This window comes from Leopardus geoffroyi, chromosome A2, assembly GCF_018350155.1.
Source record: "Leopardus geoffroyi isolate Oge1 chromosome A2, O.geoffroyi_Oge1_pat1.0, whole genome shotgun sequence".
NCBI lineage: Eukaryota > Metazoa > Chordata > Mammalia > Carnivora > Felidae > Leopardus > Leopardus geoffroyi.
Genome location: NC_059331.1, coordinates 140374632 through 140401534, shown reverse-complemented (window position 1 = coordinate 140401534; position 26903 = coordinate 140374632). Strand labels below are relative to the sequence as shown.

Below are 26903 nucleotides of genomic sequence, written 5' to 3'. Positions count from 1 at the left end.
TGCTCAGACTCCTTTTGTGTGTGGGAATTTGTCTTTGAGCCCAGAAATGGTCTCTGGGGTCTGCACTGTGGTCTCTCCATGACCGTACTCTGCTGTGGGCAAGGGCTCTGGTACTGGTTCTGAAGTTCTTCCCTTCCCTTCCCTTCCCTCCCCTCCCCTTTAATGTTTGTTTATTTTTGAAGGAGAGAGAGACAGAGCGTGAGCAGGGGAGGGGCAGAGAGAGAGGAAGACACAGAATCTGAAGCAGGCTCCAGGCTCTGAGCTGTCAGCACAGAGCACGATGTGGGGCTCAAACTCACAGCCGTGAGATCATGACCTGGGTGGGCCGAAGTCAGATGCTTAACTGACAGAGCCACCCAGGTGCCCCATTTTATATTTTTTAATCTTTTCCCTCCCCTCACACATCTTTATATGAAACTATTTAGAACAATGTTATATTTGTGTTGCTAATTTCATCGAGGTGGTTATCTTTGTATAGCTGTACAGAACAATTCCTTTGGTTTTGTTGAAAGGATAGAATATTTTGTCTTAAATGCCAGTGTAATGGTAAATGTTATCTTCTTGACCCAGAAGGTCATGCCATGATTTCATTAGTTGGCGTAGCTATATTGCCTTGGAGGTACTGCTAACCTGTGTGTGGTTCAAATTTGATATGAAATTGAAATTTAAAGTATGTCAACCACAGTAATGATAATAAGTAAAACAGTTTTTATAAACACTATTGATCACCCAGCTTAAACTAATTAAATGCATAGGAAACGTTTTTAATTATATACCCAATATATTTTTAAAGTAAGAAATTTAATCTCTACTACAGATTATTAAAATTGAAGGGAAAGGATGTTTACAATGAAATTTTGAAATCCTAGCAAACTTGGATTTTGTTTTACATTGAATTATTTTGGAATTTTGGCTTTTGGGATAATGTGGCTTTTGTGCTCAATTTTATTTACATAGGTACATCTCTTATGAATCGACTTTTTAAATTAGTATAATCTTTTGTATTTAAGATTAGTTTAAAATCTTGGGCTTAGAAGTCTGTCCTTGGTCTTCTTTTCAGTATTTCTGTAAAAATAATTAAATATATACGAGGATGTCTTTGCAACATTTCTATAATAGTTAAAATTGGAAAGAATGCTACGGTCTGTCAGAAGAGTGAATATGGTACAACTATGCAAGAGGAATGTGTTAGAGTCTTAAAATATTGTGTAAAATCCATGTACTCATAGGTGAAGATGTTCAATATGTAGTGTTACATAAAAGCGCAAGTTATAGAGCAATTTGAATATCCCACTTATTGAAAGATAATAAACGTGTTTAGGCACACACATACACGGATATAGAAACATATGTAGGCCTGGATTTGTAAGATACCAATTCCTACCATCATGGAGTTTTTAATGAACACCCCTTCATAGGTTTGTTCATTCTTAGAATTTCTACTATCCACCTCTGTGTTAAGAATTCTCTGGGGCGCCTGGGTGGCGCAGTCGGTTAAGCGTCCGACTTCAGCCAGGTCACGATCTCGCGGTCTGTGAGTTCGAGCCCCGCGTCAGGCTCTGGGCTGATGCCTCAGAGCCTGGAGCCTGTTTCTGATTCTGTGTCTCCCTCTCTCTCTGCCCCTCCCCTGTTCATGCTCTGTCTCTCTCTGTCCCAAAAATAAATAAACGTTGAAAAAAAAAAAATTTAAAAAAAAAAAAAAAAAAAAAAAAAAAAGAATTCTCAAATCTGTCTTTATTTGCAGCCTTTTTGCTAAAGTCCAGACATGAATTTTCAGCAACTTATTTGGAATCAGACTCTTGGGGTTTTCAGATAAGTCCCTTCGTCTCTTACATATACTTTGATAATGGAAAAGGATGACACCAGCCATCCACATTTCTGTGAAAATGTAGTTACCTTCACTTCTTCCCTTTTTCTTGGGCTTGTGTCCATCATTAATAACACTGATACATTTGGGCCCTGGGAAATGACGTAGAAATGCTGAACTTCTTAAATATCAAAAGCTGCCCTTCCAAAAGTGTCTTCTGCTTAGAGCTTTCCATGAAACTGTCTCAATTGCTCTTAGTAATCAGAAATGCTGTATTTAAAAGAATTTGTTCAGGGGGCACCTGGGTGGCTCAGTTGGTTAAGCGTCTGACTTCGGCTCAGGTCATGATCTCACAGTTCGTGAGTTCGAGCCCCGTGTCGGGCTCTGTGCTAATAGCTCAGAGCCTGGAGCCTGTTTCAGATTCTGTGTCTCCCTCTCTCTCTGCCCCTCCCCTGTTCATGCTCTGTCTCTCTATGTCTCAAAAATAAATAAACATTAAAAAATAAAAAAAAAAGAATTTGTTCAGTGCTTAATACTATTAAAATGCCTTCAGTGTTCTATTTAGTCTTTATATAGTAGGCTCTTAGTGATTCTTTTTAAACTCCTCAGTTTTAAATTCTTCACTTAAAAAGAGGTATGTTCATCATAGTGAGGTCCTGCATTTACTTTGTATATTGTACAAGCCCTATTAATGTACCTGTTTTACGTATACATCTGTTTCAGAAGAGTTTGACTGTATTGCTGTGGTCATTGTGAGCAGGACACTGACTGACAGAAAGATACCCACAGAGGTGCAGATATAGCTTTTTTTATGTAAGTAAAGCAAACTAAAGCTCACCCGCATGTCCCTGCATGAGTAGGGACACAGCTCTGTGCCCTGAGTCAACCAGGCAAGTTTCCCTGGCCTCCTGACCCCAGGACGGCAAACAGCTGCGGATGGTTTCGCCTGACAGCCCTGAGGATACACACGTTTAGGCCTTTCTGACCGACTCCCTGTATCCCATTCCCAAGCATCACTATTCCCTCTTGGTGGCTCTTAGACTTGTGAAGAGTGTTCATCTATGTTGTCACCAAATAAGAATATTAAAAATAACTCCAAGTGATCCTGTTTATTATTAGGTGAATCCAATCCTGTAGGAGTTGTGGGGGCAAATGTCCTACATGACAACAGAAAGTGACCTCAAACCCCTATGAAATTGATTGCAGAAAACTTGGGAAGATTTTCTGTTTCATAAGTGAATGTTTAAATCAATATCTACCAAATATCTGATGTTTGGATATTTAAGTTATGAACCTAAACTTGATTGAGACAAGTAATCTTGGATAAACATGACATTTTAATCTTAAAATGCCTAAGTTATGAAAATTAAAATCTATAGTTGGATTGTTAATATTTTTCATGCTGCAGTTATTTTAAGGATTATGCATAATTAAAAAAAATTTTAATGTTTTTATTTATTTCTGAGACAGCATGAGTGGGGGAGGGGCAGAGAGAGAGGCAGACACAGAATCCGAAGCAGGCTCCAGGCTCTGAGCTGTCAGCACAGAGCCTGACGCAGGGCTCGAACTCATGGAGTGTGAGATCATAACCTGAGCTGAAGTTGGATGCTTAACCGACTGAGCCACCCGGGCACCCCAGGATTATGCATAATTTTTAAAAGACTTTCACTTCAGGGCGCCTGGGTGGTTCAGTCAGTTAAGAATCCGACTGTTGATTTCGGCCTAGGTCATGATCTCACAGATCATGGCTTCAAACCCTGCATTAGGCTCTGCAGTGACAGAGCAGAGCCTGCTCGGGATTCTCTATGTCTCCTCTTTACCTGTACCTTGTGCATGCACATGTGCTGTCTCTCAAAATAAATAAAAAATAAATAAACTTAAAAAAAAAAAAAGACTTCTTCCCCTTTAGTTAGATACTGATTTCATGTTTTCTGCTAGAAAATTAGTGATGTTTTTGTAATTATAGGTCATTGTTAATCGATTATTATAGTAACTCAGTTTTTGTAATAGGATTAATGGTAATTTGGTCATGAAAACATTTAAGGTTTCACTGGATTGGAAGTGAGGCAAAACTATTACTTATAAAAAGAGTTCATAACGTTCTTGTATACCAGCAATTGTCAGATAACATAAAGGACACAGTTTCCTTAGAATTCCAAAATATAAAATACTATGAAAGTGGGGTCCCTGGGTGGCTCAGTCGGTTAGGTATCCGATGCTTGGTTTCAGCTCATGTCATGAGCTCACGGTTCATTGGCTCGAGCCCCACATCAGGCTCTGTGCCAACAGTTGCAGAGCCTGCCTGGGATTCTCTCTCACTCCCTCTCTGTTTGTGCCTCCCCCACTCCCTCTCACAAAATAAATAAACGTAAAAGAAAAATTAAAAAACTATGCAGTAATTTTAACACAGAATGTGTAGGACTTACCTGCATGGAAGAAGGAAAAAGTTTAAGACTTTACAAAAAAAATTAGAATAGATCTTAATAAATGGAGAGAACTCTCTTTTTATTGAATAGAAATGTAGTAAGTTGGAAATATCTAGTTCCTTCTTATACTAACTGGTATTCTAATATCTCATAAAGCCACAACAGTTCAAACAGTATAGCCCAGCTCAGGAGGTCTATCTTGAAGACAAAGTTCAAAATCAAACCCCAGTTTATATAATAATACCACAAGTATATTTGATTTCTAAACTAAGTGAGATTGGATAGATGAGAAATTAAGGGAAAATACCATTTAATATCACTGTTAAATTTTAGACAACTTGAAGATTTAAATAGTGGAAACGTGGAAGAAATAAAGGTTAATATTTATATCATCCTTGGTTAAGTAAAGACTCTTTAGGATGTCAAAATCCAGTACTTTAAATCACATTGCTAGAACTTGACTGTCTAATATTTTAAAAGTATACATTTAAAAAAAAAATCTGGAAAGAGTTAAATAGAAAATAACCAGCTGTGGCAAATTTGCCATATATATCAGAAACAGTAAATGCCTTTCTTTATGTTAGTTTTTTAAAATCAAAAGAAAGCCTCCTAGATAGAAAGCCTAATGTAATAGATAAATGGACAATGATAATAAAAAAGAAAGTCATAGGGGCGCCTGGGTGGCGCAGTCGGTTAAACGTCCGACTTCAGCCAGGTCACGATCTCGTGGTCCGTGAGTTCGAGCCCCGCGTCAGGCTCTGGGCTGATGGCTCAGAGCCTGGAGCCTGTTTCCGATTCTGTGTCTCCCTCTCTGTCTGCGCCTCCCCCGTTCATGCTCTGTCTCTCTCTGTGTCAAAAATAAATAAACATTGAAAAAAAAAAGTCATAAAAGAAATTTAGATGACTATAAAGAGAAAGTGCCTGATCTCAGAAGAAATTTTTAAAAGTGCTGTTTAGAAAGCTTGTTCAATTCTGTGTGATTGGATTTATTATTTATATTTATGAGTTTATAGGTCTTTTTCCCCTACCAGTCTGAGCTCATCTAGGGACAGGGTCTGTTTTCTTAATTTTTTTTTTTTAATGCCTACCATTTCCCAATGCCAGCTCCACAGCTGGATGGATAAAAGGATGGAGGCATGGACAGATGAAATAATTTTTCAAATTACATACACCCTATTCATCAGTGCTGGTCATAGATAAGGAACGTGGATTGAGTCTTCTTTTTAGTTTTATCTTTTATCATCATGTATGCATTATATGTTCACAAGAAGAATTTTGAATTAAGGGATTTGAATGATTTTTGATAACTGTTGCAGTGTTGATGACTTTCAACGTACTTTGAAACAAATATGCTAATACTTTTTGAGAATCCTTTTAGGTCCCATTTTAAACCTAGTTCTCCCGATGCTGTAAGACGCATGAGAAGTATCCAGCTGTTAAGAACACAGGGCGAGGTGTTCTATGTTATGTATATATTACAGTATATAATCAAATTATTTGTTATCTATAATCTATTAGAGTATCAGTTCCAAGAGAGTGGAGACTTTGGTTGACACTAGAGTATTGTCTGGCACATATGAAATACTCAGCATGGTTTTTGAGAGAATAAGAGGTCCAGATTGTTTTCGTTTCCACATTACCGTATCACCTTCATATCACCCCATATCACCTTCATAGCCATCACTTTAAGTAGCAGCAAAATATTCCATTGTGTGCCACTAATTTACATAATTTTCCTTAAATATTAGATATTTGAGATGCTTACTTTTGCTGTTATACATGGTGCTGTAGTGAATATGTTTCTGCTGCTAGTCTTTTCAGTACTCATGATTATTTTGTTAGGGAAGATTCCTAGAAATAGTTTTACTAGATGGATAGACATGTACATATATTTTGGCTCATCATGTGAATTTCCAGGATACTTAATTTAGTAGCAAATACATAATTAATATCAGTTCCTTCAGTTGGTATGTTAGCTGCCCTGTGTTTGCTTAGCCAGGAAGTCCTGCTGTCCCCGTACAGGTGCTTTGTAGATATTTTATTCTTTTGAAGATTTACACTGGAAGTCTGAATCCTCATAAATAATACATGCATAGAAGTGGAAAAAGGCAATGTATTTTGAGTCAAAGCAAATTGGAAACGTATTATTTTATCACAGAATACAGAGAAAATAGTAGGAAGATAATAACTGGTATTAATTCCTGGAAGTATTTAAACATGCCAGTTAAGTAGAAAACAAGGAAACATCTTGGTGAATATTGAAAATATTCGCCTATTATCTTCTTCCTTCCCCTGCCCTTGTGGGGGGTTGGGTGTAGGAAGGAGGACTTTGGTTTTTAATTCATTTATTGTAGAATTCATAAGCATTTTCTAACTGTATATATCTTTTAACGTTAGTTCTTAGAAATTCTCAGGTCACCTGGGTGGCTCAGTCCGTTGAGCATCTGACTTTGGCTCAGGTCACGATCTCGCTGTTGGTGAGTTTGAATCCCGTGTCAGCCTCTCTGCTGGCAGCTGGGAGCCTGGAGCCTGCTTTGGGTTGGCTCCCTCTGCCCGTACCCTGCTCGTGCTATGTCTCTCAAAAATAAACATTAAAAAAATTATCAAAGGGGTGCTAGTTTGTTTGTATTCTGGAATTTGGGATTTATGAGGGCTATTAAGTGCTACTGTATACTTAGGCACCCCTTTATAATCGCACATTTTTGTTAAATATCATAAAAGTTTAGTCCTCTGGCTGTTGAAGTTAGGATCCGCCAGTCCCCTTGTGCCTTTGCTTATCTCTGCCTGAAAGCATGTTATTTAATGCTCTCTCATTTCACAGGAGCTGACCATTAATGTTCCATGCCCTTGACTCAGGTGGTCCCAGACCTTGTTAGGTAGATAACATTCTTGCAGATTGCTTTACCAGGGCTTGTGATATTCCTGTTTCCTGCCCTCATTGGCATAGGTTTTGAGAATGGAGATCCTGCATTGTTCCAAGTTCTAGATTACTAGTGGCTTCCTGTAAAATTTAGCTCTTTGTTTTCTAATAAATTACTATCTATACTTGCCATGTGTTGATTAGGTTCCTCATGTGACTTCTCTAAGCATGTGTTGTACTTATTACCATTCCTGGCATAGTGTTCACTAATTTTACACAAGTATAATGGTAGAAAAGTATTCATGGCCTTCAAATTATAAAAGATAAGCACTTCATATTAAAAGGCCAGGGTTACTATTAAATCTTTTACATCGCCGAATAGGATACCAAAAGTTGACAAAAAGATAAAGGGAAATTGTCAAAATCCCTAGGTTGATGGGAGAGGATAATACTTCTACCTTGCTATATAAAGGACACCAAAAAATCAGTAATGATAAAATAGATTTGCACAGTTAACAAGCATGATCTCATGTCCACATATACAACATTGTACCCACAGTGGAAAATACTTTGCATTTCCAAGTACTCATGGAAGAGTTAAACACACACACCCCTACCTACATATTTTGGAATATATAAAAGCTAGTTTCAATTATTTCAGAAGATTAGTATCCTGTAAGTTATATTATCTAACCCAATGCAATAAGCATAGGGCTTATCTAGGAAAAGGAAAACTGCATTTACAAATTCTAGAACACACCTGAAAAGAGCCAAATAATAACAACAACAATGTCAGTTTGGGGGATGCTGTACTTAAGGTGGTTAAGGGAAATGTATAGCCTGAAATGCTTACAATGCTAAGCTTGAATGCTTAGAACAAAATAAAGGCTTGAAATTAATGAGCCATGCATTCAAGTTAATTCTCCAGTTCTACATTTTTAACACCAATAAATTAAGATAAAATAAAAAAGAGGAATTTAATGAAATAGAAAACAAGCGTGCAGTGGAGGAGATCATCAAAGTCCAGCAATAGTGATTTGAAGAGAATAATAAGACAAACTTATGTCAAAGTTAAAAGTGGGGAAAAAAAGATGAGGAATGAGGAAAGATACTTAACTACAGATGCCATAGATGCAAAAGATAAGAGGAATTTTAAGTTTATTTTGAGAGGGGGGGTTAGAGCATGCATGGTGGAGGGTGAGAGAGAGAGAGAGAGAAAGAGAGAATCCCAAGTACACTCCCTGCCCAGCACAGACCCTGACTTGGGGCTTGATCCCACAACTGTGAGATCATGATCTGAGCCAAAATCAAGTTGGCTGCTTAAGCAGCTGAGCCACCTAGGTGCCCTCATGCAAATACTTTCATGTGGATGAAATAACTTTTTCTAGTAATATATCAAAAGTGGCTTAAATAGAAAACTGGAATAGTTTTATAACTATAACCTGTGAAGAAACAGAATCAACATCAAATGCTTCATTACCACGAAGAAACACTGCACCCAAACATCTTAATGGATAAATTCCAAGAACAGATAATTCTCATTTATTGCAAACTCTTCCAGATAATAAAAATGTGGCAGTGTTCAACTGCTTCAGTAAAACTAGCGTAAGAAAAACAGGAAAATACAAGAATGTAAATCTACAGGCTGATTTCATTGATGAAAATTATACAGCATAAACTACAGCATCCTAAATCTGTGTGTGTTTTTTTTTAAATAGGAAATTAGGTTTATCTCTGAAAAGCAAAAAAAAAATCATATAAACCACTGTAATTACCATCTCAGGAGGTACAGGAAAAAGTTTAATAGAACATTCATTTCTGGATTACAGATAGGTAAGATCTGTGGTCTAGATTTATGATAGATATATATATAGTGTGTGTATATATATAGATGATATACATATACACACATATAACTGGGATATATATGATATATATCTATATTACCATCCATAAAACATACCTGCATCTAGGGTAGAAAAGTCAGAAATGGATTCTATATAAGATCTCTGGGAGGTGGGCACCCGGATGGCTCAGTCAGTTAAGCCTCTGACTTTGGCTCAGGTCATGATTTCATAGTTCGTGAATTTGAGCCCCACATTGCACTCTCTGCTGTCAGCATAGAACCTGCTTCAGATCCTCTGTCCTCCTCTCTCTCTGCCCCTCCCTTGCTCATTCCCAAAATAAATAAACTTCAAAAAAATCCATAGAAGGATATATATAAAATCTAGGACATAGGTAATATACCATGATGTATATCCCATATCTGATATATGTGTATGAAAGACCTATATTCCGATTTATTTGTGGGTATATAATGAACTAGGAAAAGAAGATTATTTTCTTTACCCATTAAAGACCAATTGCAGGACACCTGGAGCAATGATCACCTCTAGAGGTAAAATGCTAAAGATCCTCCCTTTAAAAAGAAAGCCGAGACAATTACTAATACAGAACCCAGAATCCTAGCTAATCTTATGGTGTGGGGTTGGGATGAGAGGAAGATGTGATCAGGGCAGGGCACAAAGAGGACTTTCCTGATGTGCTGGTATATTCTCCATTGTAACCTGGGGTAGTGGGAATGCTGATTTTTTATTCTTTAAACTGCATCTCATCTTTAGATACTTAATGTCTAATTTACACAATAAACTGTTTTTATTAGATGAGAGAGGTCTGCTGAATAAAGACTGAAGATATAGGGGTGGGATACTTTTCCTTTCTGGTAGGTTCTTTGGTCTAATAATTGACATAAGAAAAACAAAAACTGGGGTGCCTGGGTGACTTGGCCAATTAAGTGTCTGACTTGTGGTTTTGGCTCAGGTTTTGATCTCACGGTCATGGGATCTAGCCCCAAGTCAGACTCTGTGCTGGGCATGGAGTCTATTTGGGATATTCATTGTCTGTCTGTCTCTCTCTCTGTCTTTCCTTCCCTCCCTCTCTCCTCTCTCTCTCCTTCCCTCCCTCTCTCCTTCTCTCTTTCTCTCTGTTTCTCTCTCTCTCTTCCTTTGCCCCTCCCCCACTGTCAAATAAAGTAACATTAAAAAAATAGAAAAACAAATTTAATTTGTACATATATGAAATAGGAAACTCAAAGTGACCAAAGCAGGCAGCTTTTAGATCTCTTAGACAAACAATAAATTTGTGAAGAACTGAAGTCAAAAGAAGTTTGGGCTTTGGGGATAGTAAGTTAGTAAAGAAGTAATGAGGTTTGTTCATGTAATTTCTTTGGCCCTAAATTTCCTGTTTCTGGTAATAAGGATGTCTTCTGCCTTCCGGTTTGGGGGGTAGGGGAGGGTACCTTTCATGTAGGAGTTTTATTTCCTGCTTTCAGGGGGACAAAGGAAGAGTCCTAGTTTCCTTGTTGCACCTCGTGTTTCTTCAGTAACTTTAATTCAAGGTAATATGCCAACATGGCATATATTGGAGTGGCCTGTCCTGAACCCCATCAACGAAGAGTTGTTGAAGATCCCTGTTTATGAAGGATCTGAGGTACAAGGCAATTTTGTGGAGGTTCATGGGCTCATGAGTGAGCACAGTTCTTTACATATGCATTGTGGTTTGTCTTACTCTAGCAGTGGAAATGGCAATGCATTTCCCTTCGTGTATCATCCTTGCAAAGGGGCCATGCTGTTCTTCTCTGTATCATTCCAGTTTTGGTATATGTGCTGCCCAAGAGAGCGTGCATTTTCCTTCATGTAAAGTGGCAGAGAGATGGGAGTCAGAGATGAAATTCACAGTGTCCCAGTGATGGTTAATGTGGTCATCAGTACTTTCGCTTTGGAGAATTTGTAGATGGGGGGTTACATACCATCATAGAAAACAGTGTAAGCACTTGCAAAGGCTTTTGACATTAGAGGGAAGAAAATAACAAAGGAATTTTTATGAAGAGAATTAGTTTAAAAGATGAGCAGATTCTATGTAAAACTGTTAGGCTGTGTCTACATGGTTACTACAGATCTTTGATTTCACTTGTAAGGAAATGTCTCAAAGGGTTTAGTTTTCCAAATTGAACCACATGACACGAAGTAAAGACTAGTATGTCGTGGGAATTTACTCTAGAGTTGTCATCTGGATAGCCTAGACTATTCAAGTCTTAAGATCCTACGCACTAAATTGAGAATTTTTCTCTACTCCCTTATTTTGGTTCTGAATCTGTTTTTACTTTTAGTTTTATTTATTTAGCTCTACTTTATCTCAGACCATCTTAATTCTATGAAACGGCAAAAAAGATTCTTTGCTAACCCCTTTCTAGAAGTCTAAAATAAAAATTAAGCTGCTTTTCCATTCTAACTGAATGTCTCTTTTCCCTCTGGCATACGACTTTAATTTCAGGAGGACAAATTATAGCTACATACTAGTTTCTTCAGCCACTGAAATGGCCTCTGCTTTACTGTACACATATTACAGTGTTATCACTGTTGTTGTAGGGAAGGAAGACATCAGTTATTCAGTTTTTATTAGACTTCCTCCATTTTTTTTATTTCCCAAGCTTTCTGAATATGGTTTATAAAATAACGTTTAGATAATGCCTTGAAAATGGTAAATTCATTTTTTTAAAATAAGAGGAGAAAATTAATATTTTTAACATGGTGATTTATTTGTAGCAGGAATCCTTATTGTGTTAAATCTCACTTTAGTGTGTTTTTCTCAATGGCATTTTCCTGATGCTGTGCTGCATTTCATGCCTGTGATCCTAGAGTTATGAGAAACAGTGATAAGATTTTTTAATATCAGGTGTATGCCAGTTGAGTTTGTAAGCACACTAGGATGAACTGGTGTGTGGTAAAGCTGAGATGCTATTAATTAAAAGATAAGCCAAGAAAAATGTTATTTTGTTATGATGATTTGAAAAGCCAGATGTCGACAGACTTACTGCATTCCTAGGAGAGTGTATTGGGAAATTAACTGTAAAATACTCCTATTTTTATAGTGCTTATTTATTTCCTTTTGACAGGAGCTTTTAAAAATCATAAAGTAATAGATGGGAGATAATTACCTCCACTTTTTAAAGTACAAAAAATCTAGTAAAGACTTCCCAAGAAGTTATGGGATAAAGTTTTTAGCATGCAAAAAATAGTTTTCTGTGAAACTACCTCTTATATAAAGAAACTTTTAGCAATATCCTCCAGGCATCTGTAAAAATTGGGTTATAATTTGTATTTGAATTAATAAAATAGTAGAGTTTAGTAGCTCCGTATATAATGCTTTACCTTAACCTAAATTCTTATTGCACACTCTTATATACTCTAATGTGCTAACTTTTGGAACAGCTTTGGAATTATTATAAGCTGATAAGCTATAAAACTTACTGTTATTTTTCCTCCTTGACTCTGCCATCTGTCAGAAACAAAAGCAAAGCTAAAAATCTCATTGAGCACAAAAGATTCTGCATTGCTTAATGGGCCTTCTAAGGAGATACATCTGTCGGGGGAAAAAAAATTAATGCTGCATTTTAAAGAAAATCTTTGTTCCTTAATTGCAGATGGGGAACTCAAGGTGATTTCACCACCACCCATCCTCGGCCTGTGGTCAAAGTAAAACTCTTCACGGAAAGCACTGGGGTCCTGGCCCTTGAAGATAAAGAACTGGGAAGGGTGAGTTGTGGTCAGTCCTGTGTGCTTGAGGTCACACAATTGTTACTTCGTGTGCTTTACAGTTAAGGTGGACCAATATGTAGTGTGTGAACTTACTGTTGTTGGAAACCTAAATAAAATAATTTACTTGTAATTTTCCATTGTCCCGGATTAATAGCTCTAATCTATTAAAGGCAACTGTCAATAACATAGAAAATACTGTGATAGGCTTTGGGTATATAAAGGTTGTATATAAGATCATAGTCAGGGACCCATTTTGCTTACACGTGCATTGGTCATTGGGTGTTTATGGCACAGGGCAACTTGTTCTTTTGGGTGAAAGGTAATTGTCATTTAAACATTTCTGTCTATGGGTTGAAAGAAGCATCTTGATATTTAAAGTCCATCTGTTCAGGTCCATTATGATTAGACTAATTATAGAATATCTAAAGGTATTTCTGTCTCAATCTCTCGTGTTTTCCCTGTGAGTAGGTCTTTTTCACGTATCTTTTAACTCTGGATTTTTTTTTTTTTTTCCTGTACTCACTTTATACCTAGAATATATTTATCCACAATTCCAGGGTCTTTCCACTATACTCAGCTCTTGCTGGCAGTGCATTAAGATGAGGGTGGATTTGTGATCTTAACACCTCTCTGTGTGAAAGATTATCTGCAGTCCCATTTATAAAGTACATGTGCTACAATGAGTAGGCTATAAAGTTACCTTCTCTAATGTGGATCTCTCTTACCCAGACCTGAAGACTGAACTCATAGGTATTTTTCAGAGATTAAAGCCTTCAGAAATCTTACCTGAAAATTTCTGGTAATGATGGACAGACAGCTTATGTGATGGTGGATGTCGAAGGATACTAGGATCATTGGGTATATTGAAAATTTTTTTCCCCAAAGTTGGGCTTTTGATTCATTTCAAATCTGTATCCTCTTGTGTCTCCTTTACCTGATTAGAGTTTCCCATTTCTAGGGATTTTGTGAATCTGTACCCACACTCCAGACATTGAGAATCTATATTCATATTCCAGGTTTCCTCCTCTGTTTCCTTGTTAGGTGTATTTGTTAAGACCTAAGAGCTAGGCCGTACCATTCATTCATTCATGTGCTTACCTATTTGTGCGCTTAACTCATTCAGCAAAGGCATATGTACAGGTAGCATAATCTTATAGAAGACCTTTGGAGACTCCGTACGATCCGATGGATTTATCAATCAGGTTTTTCATTTAAACTATTATTAATTTTACCCTATTTCCTTATGACTATTTTCCACACTCAAATAGCAGCCATTTTAAGTCTAATGCTATAAAGTAATTCTTTAGATATTTTTAATTCATTCATTTATTTATTTATTTTTTAGATAATAAAAAAGTATTATTGGAGTTATTTTTTTTTGAATATATGAAATTTATTGTCAAATTGGTTTCCATACAACACCCAGTGCTCATCCCAGCAGGTGCCCTCTTAAGCAGGTTTTAAATTGGGTATGGAAGTGATATGCTTCCCAGTTATTAGTATATCTGAGAAAGGCCTCATGCTCCTTTGCCCTCTTCATACAAGACAGGTTTTCTTTCCATACAAGGGTTTCTCAACCTCAGCACTATTGATATTTTGAGCAGGAAAGTGCTTTGTTGTTAGAATCTTTTCTGTACACTTTATATTTAGCAGCATCCCTGGCCTCTGGTCAGATGCCAGTAGTGCACCCAGCCTTAAGTCAAGATGGTCAAAAATGTGTCCAGACATTGCACCCTGGGAGGTGTGCAAAATCACCCTTAAGGATCCATTAAGGATCCATTGAACTACCCTAATGATCTGAGTAGGTTCCATGATTATAAATATCATTTATGTGGCAATAACTTCCAAGTTAAAATTTTTCTTTCTCGGAGCTTCAGATTTGTATATCCAATCCACATACTTAGTATTTCTAAGTTGCATTTAACAGTTATCTCGAACTAAATATTTCTGAAATAGAACTTATGATTAGCAACCCCATAAAGTTTTCCATAGAGGTAGTATTTAAGTCCATGACATGACATATACTTTGTTTCTCCTTCCATCACCTTAATGCTCCATCTATTTGCAAGTTCTGTCAGCTTTCCCTACATTTATTCTGAATACGTCCACATCTTAATTTCTCCTCTACCCTAATTCAGGACACCATCCTTCCTTGCTGCTAATAGTCTCCTTACTACTTTCCCATTTATCATGTTGTCCCCTCTGATCTGGCTTTCACACCTCAGCCACTATGATCTATTTAAAATTCTAAACAAATCACATCATTCTGCCCTAAAAATCTTGGAGTGTCTTCTCATTTATTTGGAACAAAAATCAGACTCCTCGGGGAGCCTGGGTGTCTCGGTCAGTTAAGTGTCTGACTTTGACTCAGGTCATGATCTCACAGCTCATGGGTTCGAGCCCCACATAGGGCTCTGTGCTGACAGTGCAGAGCCTGGAGCTTGCTCCAGATTCTGTGTCTCCCTCTCTCTCTGCCCCTCCCCTGCTCTCGCTCTCAATAATAAACATAAAAATTTTTTATTAAAAATCAGAGTCCTCATCGTGGTGTAGCATGTCCAAGAATGGTTCTCAAGATGGGACCCCGGGTCAGCGATATCAGCGCCTGGAAGAGTTAGAAATGCAGATTCTCAGGCCTTGCACTAGATCTGCTGGACCAAAAACTCTGAAGGTGGTGTGCCGCAGTGTTTTAACCGGGCCTCCTGGTAATTTCAAGACACCCCAACGTTGAAGAACCCTGATCTGCATGAACTGACCTTTAAGTCTCCTGTTAGAGCCATCTTGCTTACTGTCCTCTTTCCTTCAGACTTGGCTTTCTTCCTTTCCTCAAACATATCCGATTCATTTCTGCTTTAAACTTGGGGTCTTCAGATGTATTGTAGTCTGAGTCCATGCACATACGCATGCACGATTAGAAGAAACTGGCGGTGATCAGGGCACCTGGGTGGCTCAGTCGGTTGAGTGTCCGACTCGATTTCGGCTCAGGTCACGATCCCAGGGTTGATGGATCAAGCCCCATGTTGGGATTGTGTGCTGAGTGTGGAGCCTGCATAAGATTCTTCCTCGCCCTTGCCCCATCTCCCCATCACACTCTCTCTTACTCTCTAAAATAATAATAATAAAAAAAACTGGTGATCATCTCTGGCTGGTAGAGCTACTAGTAATGTTTGCTGGTATAGCTATCTACTTTTATATTGGGAAGCAGAAACAGTTGGGTTTTTTCTTTATTTTTTTTAATTTGAAGGAAAAAGCCTTACATGATGTGAAATTTACAGTGTAAATTTTTACAAATCAATACCTGGAGATCTTAGTTTTAAAGTGAAGTTTTCTAATTAAAATTTTGTGTAGCAAAATTGTGTTGAATTTAAAGATGAGCAGCACAGTCCCTAAAATAGATAGATACCACAAGGACACCCCACCACTGTACAGTTGGTAAAATGGCTAACGTACAAGAAAGCTGACAATAACAAGTGCTGACAAGGATATAAAACAACAAACTTGATCTCTGCTGGGTAGAAATGCAAAATTGTACAGCTACTTTGGGAATACAATTTGCCAGTGTTTTTGTTTTTGTTTTTAAGTGAAATCTAGACATGCCATATTACCCAGAGGTTGCCCTCTTAGGTATTTACCTAAGGTTTATTACTTAGTATCTGTACGTGAATGTTGATAACAGCTTTATTCCTAGTCACTAAAAACTGGAAGCATTAACATGTCTTTCAATGGAGGAACTGATACATAAACTGTGGTACATCCATAAAATGAAATGCTATTCAGTGATAAAAAGAAATAAACTATTAATTCATGCAACAACATAGATGAAACTTGAATGCAAGAGAACGAAATCAGACTCTTTGCCCCATTTAATCCTCTTTGAGGATGGTAGTCTCATCCCATGTTGAGACAGAAAGTAAGAATCTGATTAAGACCTCTCAGCAAGTGCAAGAGTCAGTATTTGAACTTGGGTTTTCTGATCCCAAAGCCTATATTCTAAATCATTAAACAGTACACCTGATAAGATGAGGAAATTTGGCAGTATTTTACAAATCTTGGTATGAATATGGGCCCATTTAATTTCATGGCTTAAGGCAGGAACCAAATGTTATTTAAGCTAATGCCATTTTATGCATTTCATAATTTATGCCATAATTTGCATCTTCCTACAGTAATCTCTGGAGGCACTTTCTTTTTACGTTTATTTGTTTTGATAGGGAGGAAGGGAGAGAGAATCCCAAGCTTGCTACATGCTGTCAGCATGGAACCCTCTGTGGGGCTCGATGTCACAAATCATGAGATTATGACCTGAGTCAAAATCAAGGGTCAGAAGCTTAACTGAGCCACCCGGATGTTCCTCTCTGGCTGCACTCTTCTATGTCATAGTGCCACTCAACTGTCTGTGCACATAAAGAACCCCTAGGAAGTGCATGAAAAGACTCAGGCTATAGGCCCACACTCATCTTTTGGTTGGTTGGGGGTGAGTCCAGGAAGGAGCATTTTAAGCACTTCTCAGGAACTAACAGTGTGCACGTAGGGTTGAGAAGCACTGGTACAAATAGTGACACTAAGCAGCCGGAGTTGAGAACTGGTAACTCCCAGGGATAAGAGAAAATCTTCTCCAGCATATAGTTTTGTAAAATGATAGTTCAAATTTAAGTAGGCATTGGCCAGTTGAAGGTTATGTTCTTTGGAAAGTACTTGGCATGCAGATTTCGTTTGGAGATGGCAGGTGCAAATACCTATTTATAGAAATGGAGGTGGCATATGGAGATTTTTCATCTGAATTGGTGGCCAACCCTCTACCAGGTGCCTTAGGGAATACCTGGAGACAGAACGGGAAATTTTTCATATTATGGGCTTGTTCTAGCAAGGAAACAGTTGACCAATCAAGCACCCAAAAGTGTATGGTTCATCAATGATACTGCAATAGTACTTTATGGTAGCTATGCTTTTGATGAGCATAGTATAATGTATAAACTTGTCGAATCACTGTGTTTGTACACCTAAAACTAATGTCACATTATGTGTCAGCTCTGCCTAAATTAAAAAAAAAAAATTAAGATGGTTTTGTCCCCAAAACTTTAAAGGCAAGGCTTACTTAACATAGCCGTATAAAAATCCAAATTACTTCCAGGACATCTATTTGTGGACAACGGAGTTTCCATTGAGCCTTTCAGAATTAATTTTTGTACTCCTTGGTAACTTTTTAACTTGCCGAATGGTGTTCTTTAGTACAAAATGAATATTTGAAGTTTCCACCCAAGTAACTTTTTAGTTTTAGGAGTGTTTCTATCAAAGCATTCTAACTGTTGTTAGAAAAAGAGCCTAGTTAGTGTCTGTTCAAGCGCTGAGTTCATGGTCTTGATAGCACATCATCGGTATCCACAGAAGGATGCTTGTTTTTCCCCCATGAGGATAGAGACTCCCACAAATCAGAGAAGCTATTTTCCTTTCCAGGGGAGCCAGAACGTCTTCTAATTTGATTAAATATTTTAAGATAGCAAAAGACTAACAGTCTGATTATCTCTTAGATATACATTTTTAGAGTAGTTATATTTTTGAAATTAAGGTTTCATTTTATGTATTTCTCTCACTTTTTCTATTTGACTATCTGCTTGTATTTAACATTTCTCAACATGGAGATGTTCACACCCAATAAATTCAAAGTGACAGTCACGTTTGTTTTACAAATACAAATACTATAAGGAAATAGCAGCTGGTGGTTAATTTCATATACATTTTAAATATTAAGATAAATTAGAATTGCTGAAATGATTACTCCATTACATTGAACTATTATCTTTCAAGCAGCTTGTAATGTCTTAATGTAGCAAGTAAAAATTAGCTTATATATTTGCCTTTTTCGTTGTTTCTTCTGTTTGCTTTATGAAGCATCAAAGATCTGTCTCAAGAGTGATCAGAATATGCACAATTTTTATTTGTTTTTGAAACTTGACAAGAGAAATAAGCAATTGAGTGGTATGTTAACCCGTCTGTCGTCTTGGGAGGTAAAGAAATAGTTGTCTTAGGAGCTCTAATTAACTGATCAGTCTAATATTCTTTTTCTTGCCTCTCTTGTTTTTCTGGCGTATATCCTCTTCACTTTTTCTCATTTGTGTGGCTTTGATTGAGTTGAATTCTGTAAGTTTTTCATTAATGCTAAAACTTTCAGCAGCCACATTAATTATTAATGCCAAACTTAGCATATTTAATTGGATATCCCATATATAACTGGTTAGAACTCATAGACTTAACAATTTTTTTAATGTTTATTCATTTTTGAGAGAGAGAAAGAGAGAGTGTGAGCGGGGAAGGGGCAGAAAGCAAGAGGGAGACAGAATCCTTAGCAGCTCCAGGCTCTGAGCTGTCAGCACAGAGCCTGACAGGGGCTCGAACCCACAGACAATGAGATCGTGACCTGAACTGAAGTCAGCCACTTAACCAACTGAGCCACCCAGGTGCCCTTAGAGCTCATAGACTTTAAACATTTGTCTAATTGCCTGCTTTATACCCAGTCATCATAGAACTTTGATTTCAACATACACGGTAATAAGTTAGGAGTAGACTACAGATGTTTTAAATAACTATCCTAATTTTTCAAAAAAAATATACAGTTAAATTCATAAAAAACGTTTTAGGCCTTTCCTTCACTCAAACCGTCAAAATTTATATTTGGATTAAAAGTTTCCAGCATTATGTGAATTTGATTCATCTACATATGAATCAAGCATTAGAGAAGCTGCTAGCAAAATCATAATACGTATTTTTCTTCACTTTGAAAGCGAAATTTAATATCCAGTTTTATTGAAATTGCCAGCACTGGATGCCTGCTGCTGTGGCCGGAGAATTAATATCATATACTGCAAAATGGAATGGAGACTCATTTGCATTTCATATGCCTAATTGAACTCACCCTATACTGTGGACTAATTTTTGTAGTTTTAGCAAGCACTGTAGCTTCTCTGAAACTAAAATTCACAGAAAAGGTCTCATCCTCCTTTAGTCATTTCATATAGCCATCCCTCCCAGGACTCTGCTGTCCTGTCTCAGGATCCGTGCCAGTGACAAGCTGGACCACGGACAGGTAGAAGGCCATGGATGATTCATAGATGGTGCAAATTTTTTCTAACTGCAGTTAATTATGTCTGCTCATTAATCATATACCGTGAAGAGTTAGAGAAGACTTACCATTCAGAGTCTGACTTTGAAGGAAAAGCACCTTTGATAACATGCATCAGATGTTAGTGACTCTGCCTCAGACCTTCTCTAGGGAGTTGGCTGAAATCTTCTCTGTAGAGGTAAAGGAAAGCATATTCTTACCTACTCACATTCAAGTGGGTGAACAGGTTTAAATAGGCATCCTCCATGGTGGGTCCATGTGGGTGATTATGTTAGCAGAAGTTGGTGTTTCAGTTTTCCCATAGTAATAAAGGTCTGCCTCTCCCCCAGACAGAATATTAGAAACCATATACACTGTACTTCTCTCTTATTTCTAAGAAGTATGGTGTTATTTCCTCATGGTTTTAATTTTCTTTTCTCCACCAACTAATACTGATCATGTTGAACATTTTTTTTCATGCTTGTCTTCCACACATATTCTTGGTATATACATTCATCTTCTTGACCCATACATCATCTTTGATGAATCTGTTCAAATAGCTTCCCCAATTTTTAATTGGGCTGTTTATTGTTCTTGAGTTTGGAAAGACTATAATAAGTTGTTTATACCTCCTTTATCAGATATATTGGTAAATATTCTCCCAGTCTTTAGTTTGTCTTTGTATTCTGCTCATGGTGTGTTTAAAAGAGCAGGAGTTTTTAATTTTGATGAATGAAATTCAGTTTGTGAATTTGTTTTTATGGCTTGTGCTTTTGGTACTATATCTGAGAAATCTTTGCCTAGCCTATGGTCAGAATTCTCCTCTGAAAGTTTTTTAGTTTTAGATTTTTATGTTTAGATCTTTGATCCATTCCAAGTTAACTTTTATATCTACAGCGATGTATAGGTCAAAGTTCACTTTTTTGTTATATGAATATCTGGTTCTAGTACCATTTGTTTATTAGAGAGTGCGTGTGCAAGGGGGGAGAGGGGCAGAGAGAGAGAGAGCATCTCATGCAGGCTCCACGCTCAGTGTGGAGTTCGATATGAGGCTTGATTCCATGACTGGGATCATGACCTAAGCTGAAATCAGGAGTCAAACGCTCAACTGACTGAGCCACCCAGGTGCCCCTTTAGCACCATTTATTGAAAAGACTTTCTTCACTGGTTTTCCTTAGCACTTTTGTTGAAAATCAATTGTATATGTATCTGTGGGTCTATTTGTGGACTCTCTAGTCTGTTCCATTGGTCTGTTTTCCTGTGTTAATGCCACTAGTGTACTGCTCTGATTACTTTAGATTTCTCATAAGTGTGTCATAGCAAGTACTGATAGTTCTTCAACTTTGTTCATTTTGTTTTTGATTTCCCCAGTTTTGTCTGTTGTAATATAGTTCTTTGCCCTATGAATTTTATTTTTTTAATGTTTATTTTTGAGACAGAGAGAGACAGAGCATGAATGGGGGAGGGTCAGAGAGAGGGAGACACAGAATCTGAAACAGGCTCCAGGCTCTGAGCTGTCAGCACAGAGCCCGACGCGGGGCTCGAACTCACGAACTGTGAGATCGTGACCTGAGCCGAAGTCGGACGCTTAACCGACTGAGCCATCCAGGCGCCCTGAGCCCTATGAATTTTAAAATCAAGTTGTAGCTTTCTATAAGAAGACACTCAGCGTTATTTTGACTATGATTTCATTGAATCTGTAGGTCAGTTTTGGAATTGATCAATAGTATTGGGTCTTTCGACCCATGGATACGGTGATATATCTCTTTATTTAGGTCTTGCATCATTCCTCATAGCAAGGTCTTAGAGTTTTCAGTGTACAGGTCTTGCATTTCTTTTGTCTGATCTGTCACTTGACTATTTCATATTTTTGATGCTATTCTAAATGGCATTGTTTAATTTTTTAAACTAGGTATTACTAGTATATTGAAATACAGATAACTTTTCTATACTGATCTTCTATCCTGCAGTGTTACTCAACTCACTAGTTGTAGTAACATTTCGTAGATTGTTTCCCCATAGACAATATTGTCTAAAAATACAGTTTTTCCTTTCCAATCTAGATAGTTTTTATTTTTGTTGCCTTATTGTACTTACTAGAACCTACAATACAGTGTTAAATACAAGTGGTGAAAATGGACTTCCTTGTCTTCTTCTCAGTTTTAGGGGGTAAGCATCTAGTCTTTAAACATTAAGTATAATATTAGCTGTACTTTTTTTTTTTTTGGTAGATCCCCTTCATCAGATTGATAAAGTTCCTTCTAATATTTATTTGGGCTCTGATCTTTATTATTTCTTTTATTTACCTTGGGTTTAATTTATACTTTTTCTATTTATTAAAAGCTGAAGGCATTGATATGAGAAAAATCTTTTTTCTAAAATAGACATTTAGTGCTATAAATACACATTCCCTAATTATTACGTTCATAGCATCCCACAAATTCTTACTTTTTTTCATTTTCGTTCTTTTGAAAATACTAGGTTTTATTTTGATTTCTTCCTTTGACCATAGGTTATTAAGCATGTGCTATTTAGTTTCCATATATATTAGAGTTTTTCAGAGTTTTGTTGTTGATTTCTAATTGAAGTCTATTAATTAGAGAATATACTTCTAGAACTTTGATCCTTTTAAAATTTACTAAAGCTTAGTGTATCACGCACAACCTGGTGGATTTCCATGTGCATTTGTAAAGACTGTGTATTCTTCTGTTGTCTAATAGGGTGTTTCATAGAAGTCAGATAGGTCAGGTTACTCAGATCTTTCATATACTTACTGATTTTCTGTTTACTTTTTTTTAAAACAATTTCTGACAGATTGATACTAATCTCCATTATGCTGGATCTGTCATTTTTTGTTTCTTCTATCTTGAAGATCTGTTCAAAAATATTAAGGATCTGTATATATTTTTAAATTAACTGACTGCTTTGGCATTATGAAATGACCTTCCTTAGCCCTCATAATATACTTCGCTTTAAAATTTCCTTTATCTTAGGGGTGCCTGGGTGGCTAGGTCAGTTAAGTATCTGATTCTTGATCTCAGCTCAGGGTTATGAGTTCAAGCCCTACATTGGTCTCCATACTAGGCATGAAGCCTACTACTACTATTACTACTACTAATAATAAATAAAATCTACTTTATCTTAGCCATCCCAGGTTTTTTAAAACTAGTGTTAGCATATCATGTCTTTTTCCATCCTTTAATCTACTTCTTTACATTTAAAATATGTTTATTTAAGGCTCAGTGGAGCATGTGACTCTTGATCTTGGGATTGTGAGCTCGAGCCCCACATCAGGTGTAGAGATTACTTAAAAAAATAAAATATATTTAAGCAATGTATAACTGGGTATTTTTTTTAGTCAATCTGGTAGTCTTTTAATCAGAGTGTTTAAACTATATTTTATTACAATTTTTGATATGGTTAAGTTTAAATCTGTCATTTAGGTATTCTTTGTGTCTCATGTCCTTTATTCCCTTTTTTCTCTTTAGACTAGCCAATTTTTTTTAATATTTATTCATTTTTGAGAGAGCATGAGTGGGGCAGAGGGGGGGGCAGAGGATCCGAAGGCAGGCTCTGAGCTGACAGCAGCAAGCCCGATGTAGGGCTCGAACTCCTGAACCGTGAGATCATGACCTGAACCGAAGTCGGATGCTCAACTGACTGAGCCACCCGTGCGCCCCAACTAATTGTATATTCAGTGGTTCCATTTTTTATCAATAACTGTTATTCTAGGTGTTGCTTTAAATCATCACAGCCTAACTTCAAGTGATATTATAGCACTGAGTATAGTGTAAGAACCTTACAATAGTGTATCTCCATTTCCTGTTGAAGGTGAGGCCAAGGACATACTGTCATTTCACCAACATCTAACAGTATCTAACCTATAATACATGTGCAGCTAATGTTGGGAAGATGAATGAACAAATGAATCTCTTGAACTTGGCCTGGTTCCGTTTTATTTCTCATATGCAAAATTATAGCAGACAGTAGAATGACTCCCTTTGAATGCCTGAGCTTCAAGTTATAAACAACAATTGCAGAATAATTTAAGGTTTGGATCCTATAAGAAGAGTGAGGTTCTAGTAGAGTCAGGCTCTCTCCTTATAATACATGGAATAAGCAAGTTGGAAGAGCCTCAGATCCATTGCTAACCTCTTCTTGTAGTTGCTGCATTAAGAAAAGAAGTTCCTATGCATCTTGCTGCTATCCATAACCACTTAGGAATATTCATCATCATGGTCTTTAGCGCTGATGCCAAAAAGCTAAGTACTTTTGTTCCCTACTAGTTATTATCTGCAATGTTTGAATCACAAATAAATTCTTTAGGTAAAAGGTGCATGATTCAAATTGGTTCTTGAGCACCAGAAACTGAAAATTTAAAACCTGCTTCCAGAAGACATGGATTCTGGTATTGGCTTTGTCATCGTAGCCATGGGGACAAGTGGACAGATCACTCAACTTCTCATTCTCTGCCCTAATCTTTATCTTCCACATACCTCCATCTTACCATATACTGAATGTGAATCAAATATATTTTAAGGATGCAGCTGAAGTTATTCAGGTTTAGACAGTCTGTAATTTCCTCCTTCCCATCCTACTATCGTATATTCTGGATTAAGAAATAAAATAAAATTGACTTGGCTCTAAAAATCCTTACAGTATTTAATAACCACAGCGAGAACAAAGCTACATTAGTTATTATAACGTTTGTGAAATAATTAAGGGAATAATTTGTTGGATTAAGGAGGGGGAGGTAACATTGAAAGTGTCCATTGTTATTCTGAAGAAATTTTCCTAGGTATCCATTTAAAGTTCAGTGTCAAATTATTTACATAACCAGAGTAACGCCTATCCTTTAAGGGTGATGTGAGAATTAATTTAAATTTCACAAAGCACTTCGAGGCATTCAGTTGAAAGGTTCTTTATAAATGCCAGGCATTATTACAACCAGCCTAGTAAAAAGAAACGGGATAAAGCTACTCATGCCGTGTCCTCTGACAGGAACTGTATTGGTTAGGGAAGTATAAAGGTTACCACTATTCATAATTTATGGTTGAGGGGAATAGATCAAGAATAGTAATGACGTTTTTCTGTCCAGTTAAATCTTAAAAAACACAGATATAACAGTGATGGAATATATTGCTCTTCCAAGGAGAAGTATGAAATCGATATCTTACAAGCAATAAAAATGATATAGGAAGATGAATAAAGGCCAGTATCTTTAATCACGTCATAAAAATACAGTGACAGCCTTGACTGTCCCTCCTTCAAAATCTTCAAGAAAGACTTTGCAATGGAAGAAATGATTCTTGATCGTGTGGGTGTATAGAATTTGAAATTTGCTAGAAATGCATGCAGATGGTCTTCATTGTAGTAACCAAAATAATCAGCCTCATTGTTAAGCACTTAAAAATGTATATAAGTCAAAATTTTAACACACAAAAACTTTTCCAAAGATTTCATACAAGCAGGATGCTTCAGGTATGTGAGAGATAATCACACACAAAAACCTCTCGTTAAAGTAATCAGACGAAGCTACTGATTGAAGTCTGTGTGTAAAAATATCTTTGAATCACACTTGGCAGACGAAATTTAAAAGGTAAATTTAGTGTTCTTTTAATCTCAGCATTTAGTGTTTTTATGATCAAATCTCAGCCTTTATTGTCTGTATTAGTTTCAATTGGGACTTTAACAAATTATTAAAAACACAAATTTATTGTGGAGGTCAGAAGTCCAAAATGAGTCTCAGTTAGCTAAAATCAAGATGTTGGAAGAGTTGCGTTTCTTTCCAGAGGATCTAAGGGAGAATGCAATTTATTTTTACTTTTTCAGTTTCTAGAGACTGCCTGTATTCTTGGCTCATGGCCCCTTCCATACCAAAGCCATCAATGGCTAATTTGAATTTGAATGTTTCTCACATCACATGGCTCCACTTTTCTGCTTTCCTCTTCCATATCTAAGAACTCTTTTTATTTTGAGAGCCAGCAAGTGAGCTAGTGGGGGAGGGGCAGAGAGAGGGAGACAGAGAATCCCAAGCAGGCTCCGTGCTGTCAGCACAAAGCCAGACCCAGGGCTCCAACCCACAAACCGTGAGATCTTGACCTGAGCCAAGACCAAGAGTTGGACGCTTAACCAGCTGAGCCACTGAAACACCCCTCAGAACTCTTGTAGTTGTGTGAGGCCCACCTGGGTAACCTGGGTTATCTTCTGATTTTAAGATTGGCCAGTTAGCAATCTGCAATTCCATCTGCTACTTCAGTTCCCTTTTGCCTTAGAAGAGAGCATATTCACAGATTCTGGGGATTAGGTTGTAGGCGTCTTTGGGAAACTTACTCTACCTACCACAGTCCAGGAATGGAAAAGGAGAGTTACTTAACTTTTTGCAGACTGGCAAGTAAACGGCATACAGATTCTGACATTGACTATGGTCATTTTCTGTTACCACGGTTGGCAGTACTTTAGTTGGCAAGCCTTTTTCTCTTTCACCTCAGTGAAGTATCCATTTTAGGCTTGTATTTTTGTTTTGGGTTTCTCTCTGCATGCATCCATCCAGTCAGCCACCCAAAATGCTTGGTGTAAGTATCTACCCCAGATTTGAAGCTAGGGGACCATGGTGAGGAAGAGTTTAATTGAAGATACTGACTTAAATTAACCTGTAAGGCGCTGATGAGCTACTTTACCACACCATAGCTTCTGCCTTCAGGGAGCAGAGTCTGCTGAATGCCTTCGAAGAAATTCTTCACATAATGGTTCATTATTAAGTCGGGATTTCAGAAAAGATTGAAGAATTTTGACACCTTGGTTTTTCTTTTCCGTACCCTTTTCCCAGCTCCCATCATGCAAATAACAAAGTTTTTCATCTCTTTTAACAATTAATGTCAGGGAAAAGTATTTAATCAAGATGATAATATTTCTTGTACTGTTTTATTTATTGATTGATTTTTCGAAAAAGGCCTTATTTGAAAAGCACTATATAAAAGGAAGCAATTGTGTGGTTCCGTCAGGTCAGGTGCACATTTGGTAAGGGGTCGGGAGTTGGATCAGTTCCATATTGTAAATTCCAGGATTCTTTCCAACTTTAAAAATAAAGGGAACTGGATTTAGCCCACGGACAATAAGG

At 37.2% G+C, this 26903-nt stretch overlaps 1 protein-coding gene and 1 non-coding gene across 22 annotated transcripts in view; one reads left to right on the top strand and one right to left on the bottom strand.

Annotated features, from left to right (window-relative positions):
- CADPS2 (calcium dependent secretion activator 2) overlaps window positions 1–26903 on the top strand; it is a 547933-nt gene that overhangs the window by 265623 nt on the left and 255407 nt on the right. For all 21 annotated transcript variants that reach the window (XM_045495470.1, XM_045495468.1, XM_045495459.1 and 18 more), the window contains one exon: window positions 12576–12687. In XM_045495470.1, the coding sequence (XP_045351426.1) occupies window positions 12576–12687 (112 nt within the window). The remainder of the gene's footprint in view (window positions 1–12575; window positions 12688–26903) is intronic.
- On the bottom strand, window positions 10671–10772 carry LOC123607761. The gene has a single exon (XR_006716906.1). It is a non-coding gene; the product is annotated as a U6 spliceosomal RNA (small nuclear RNA).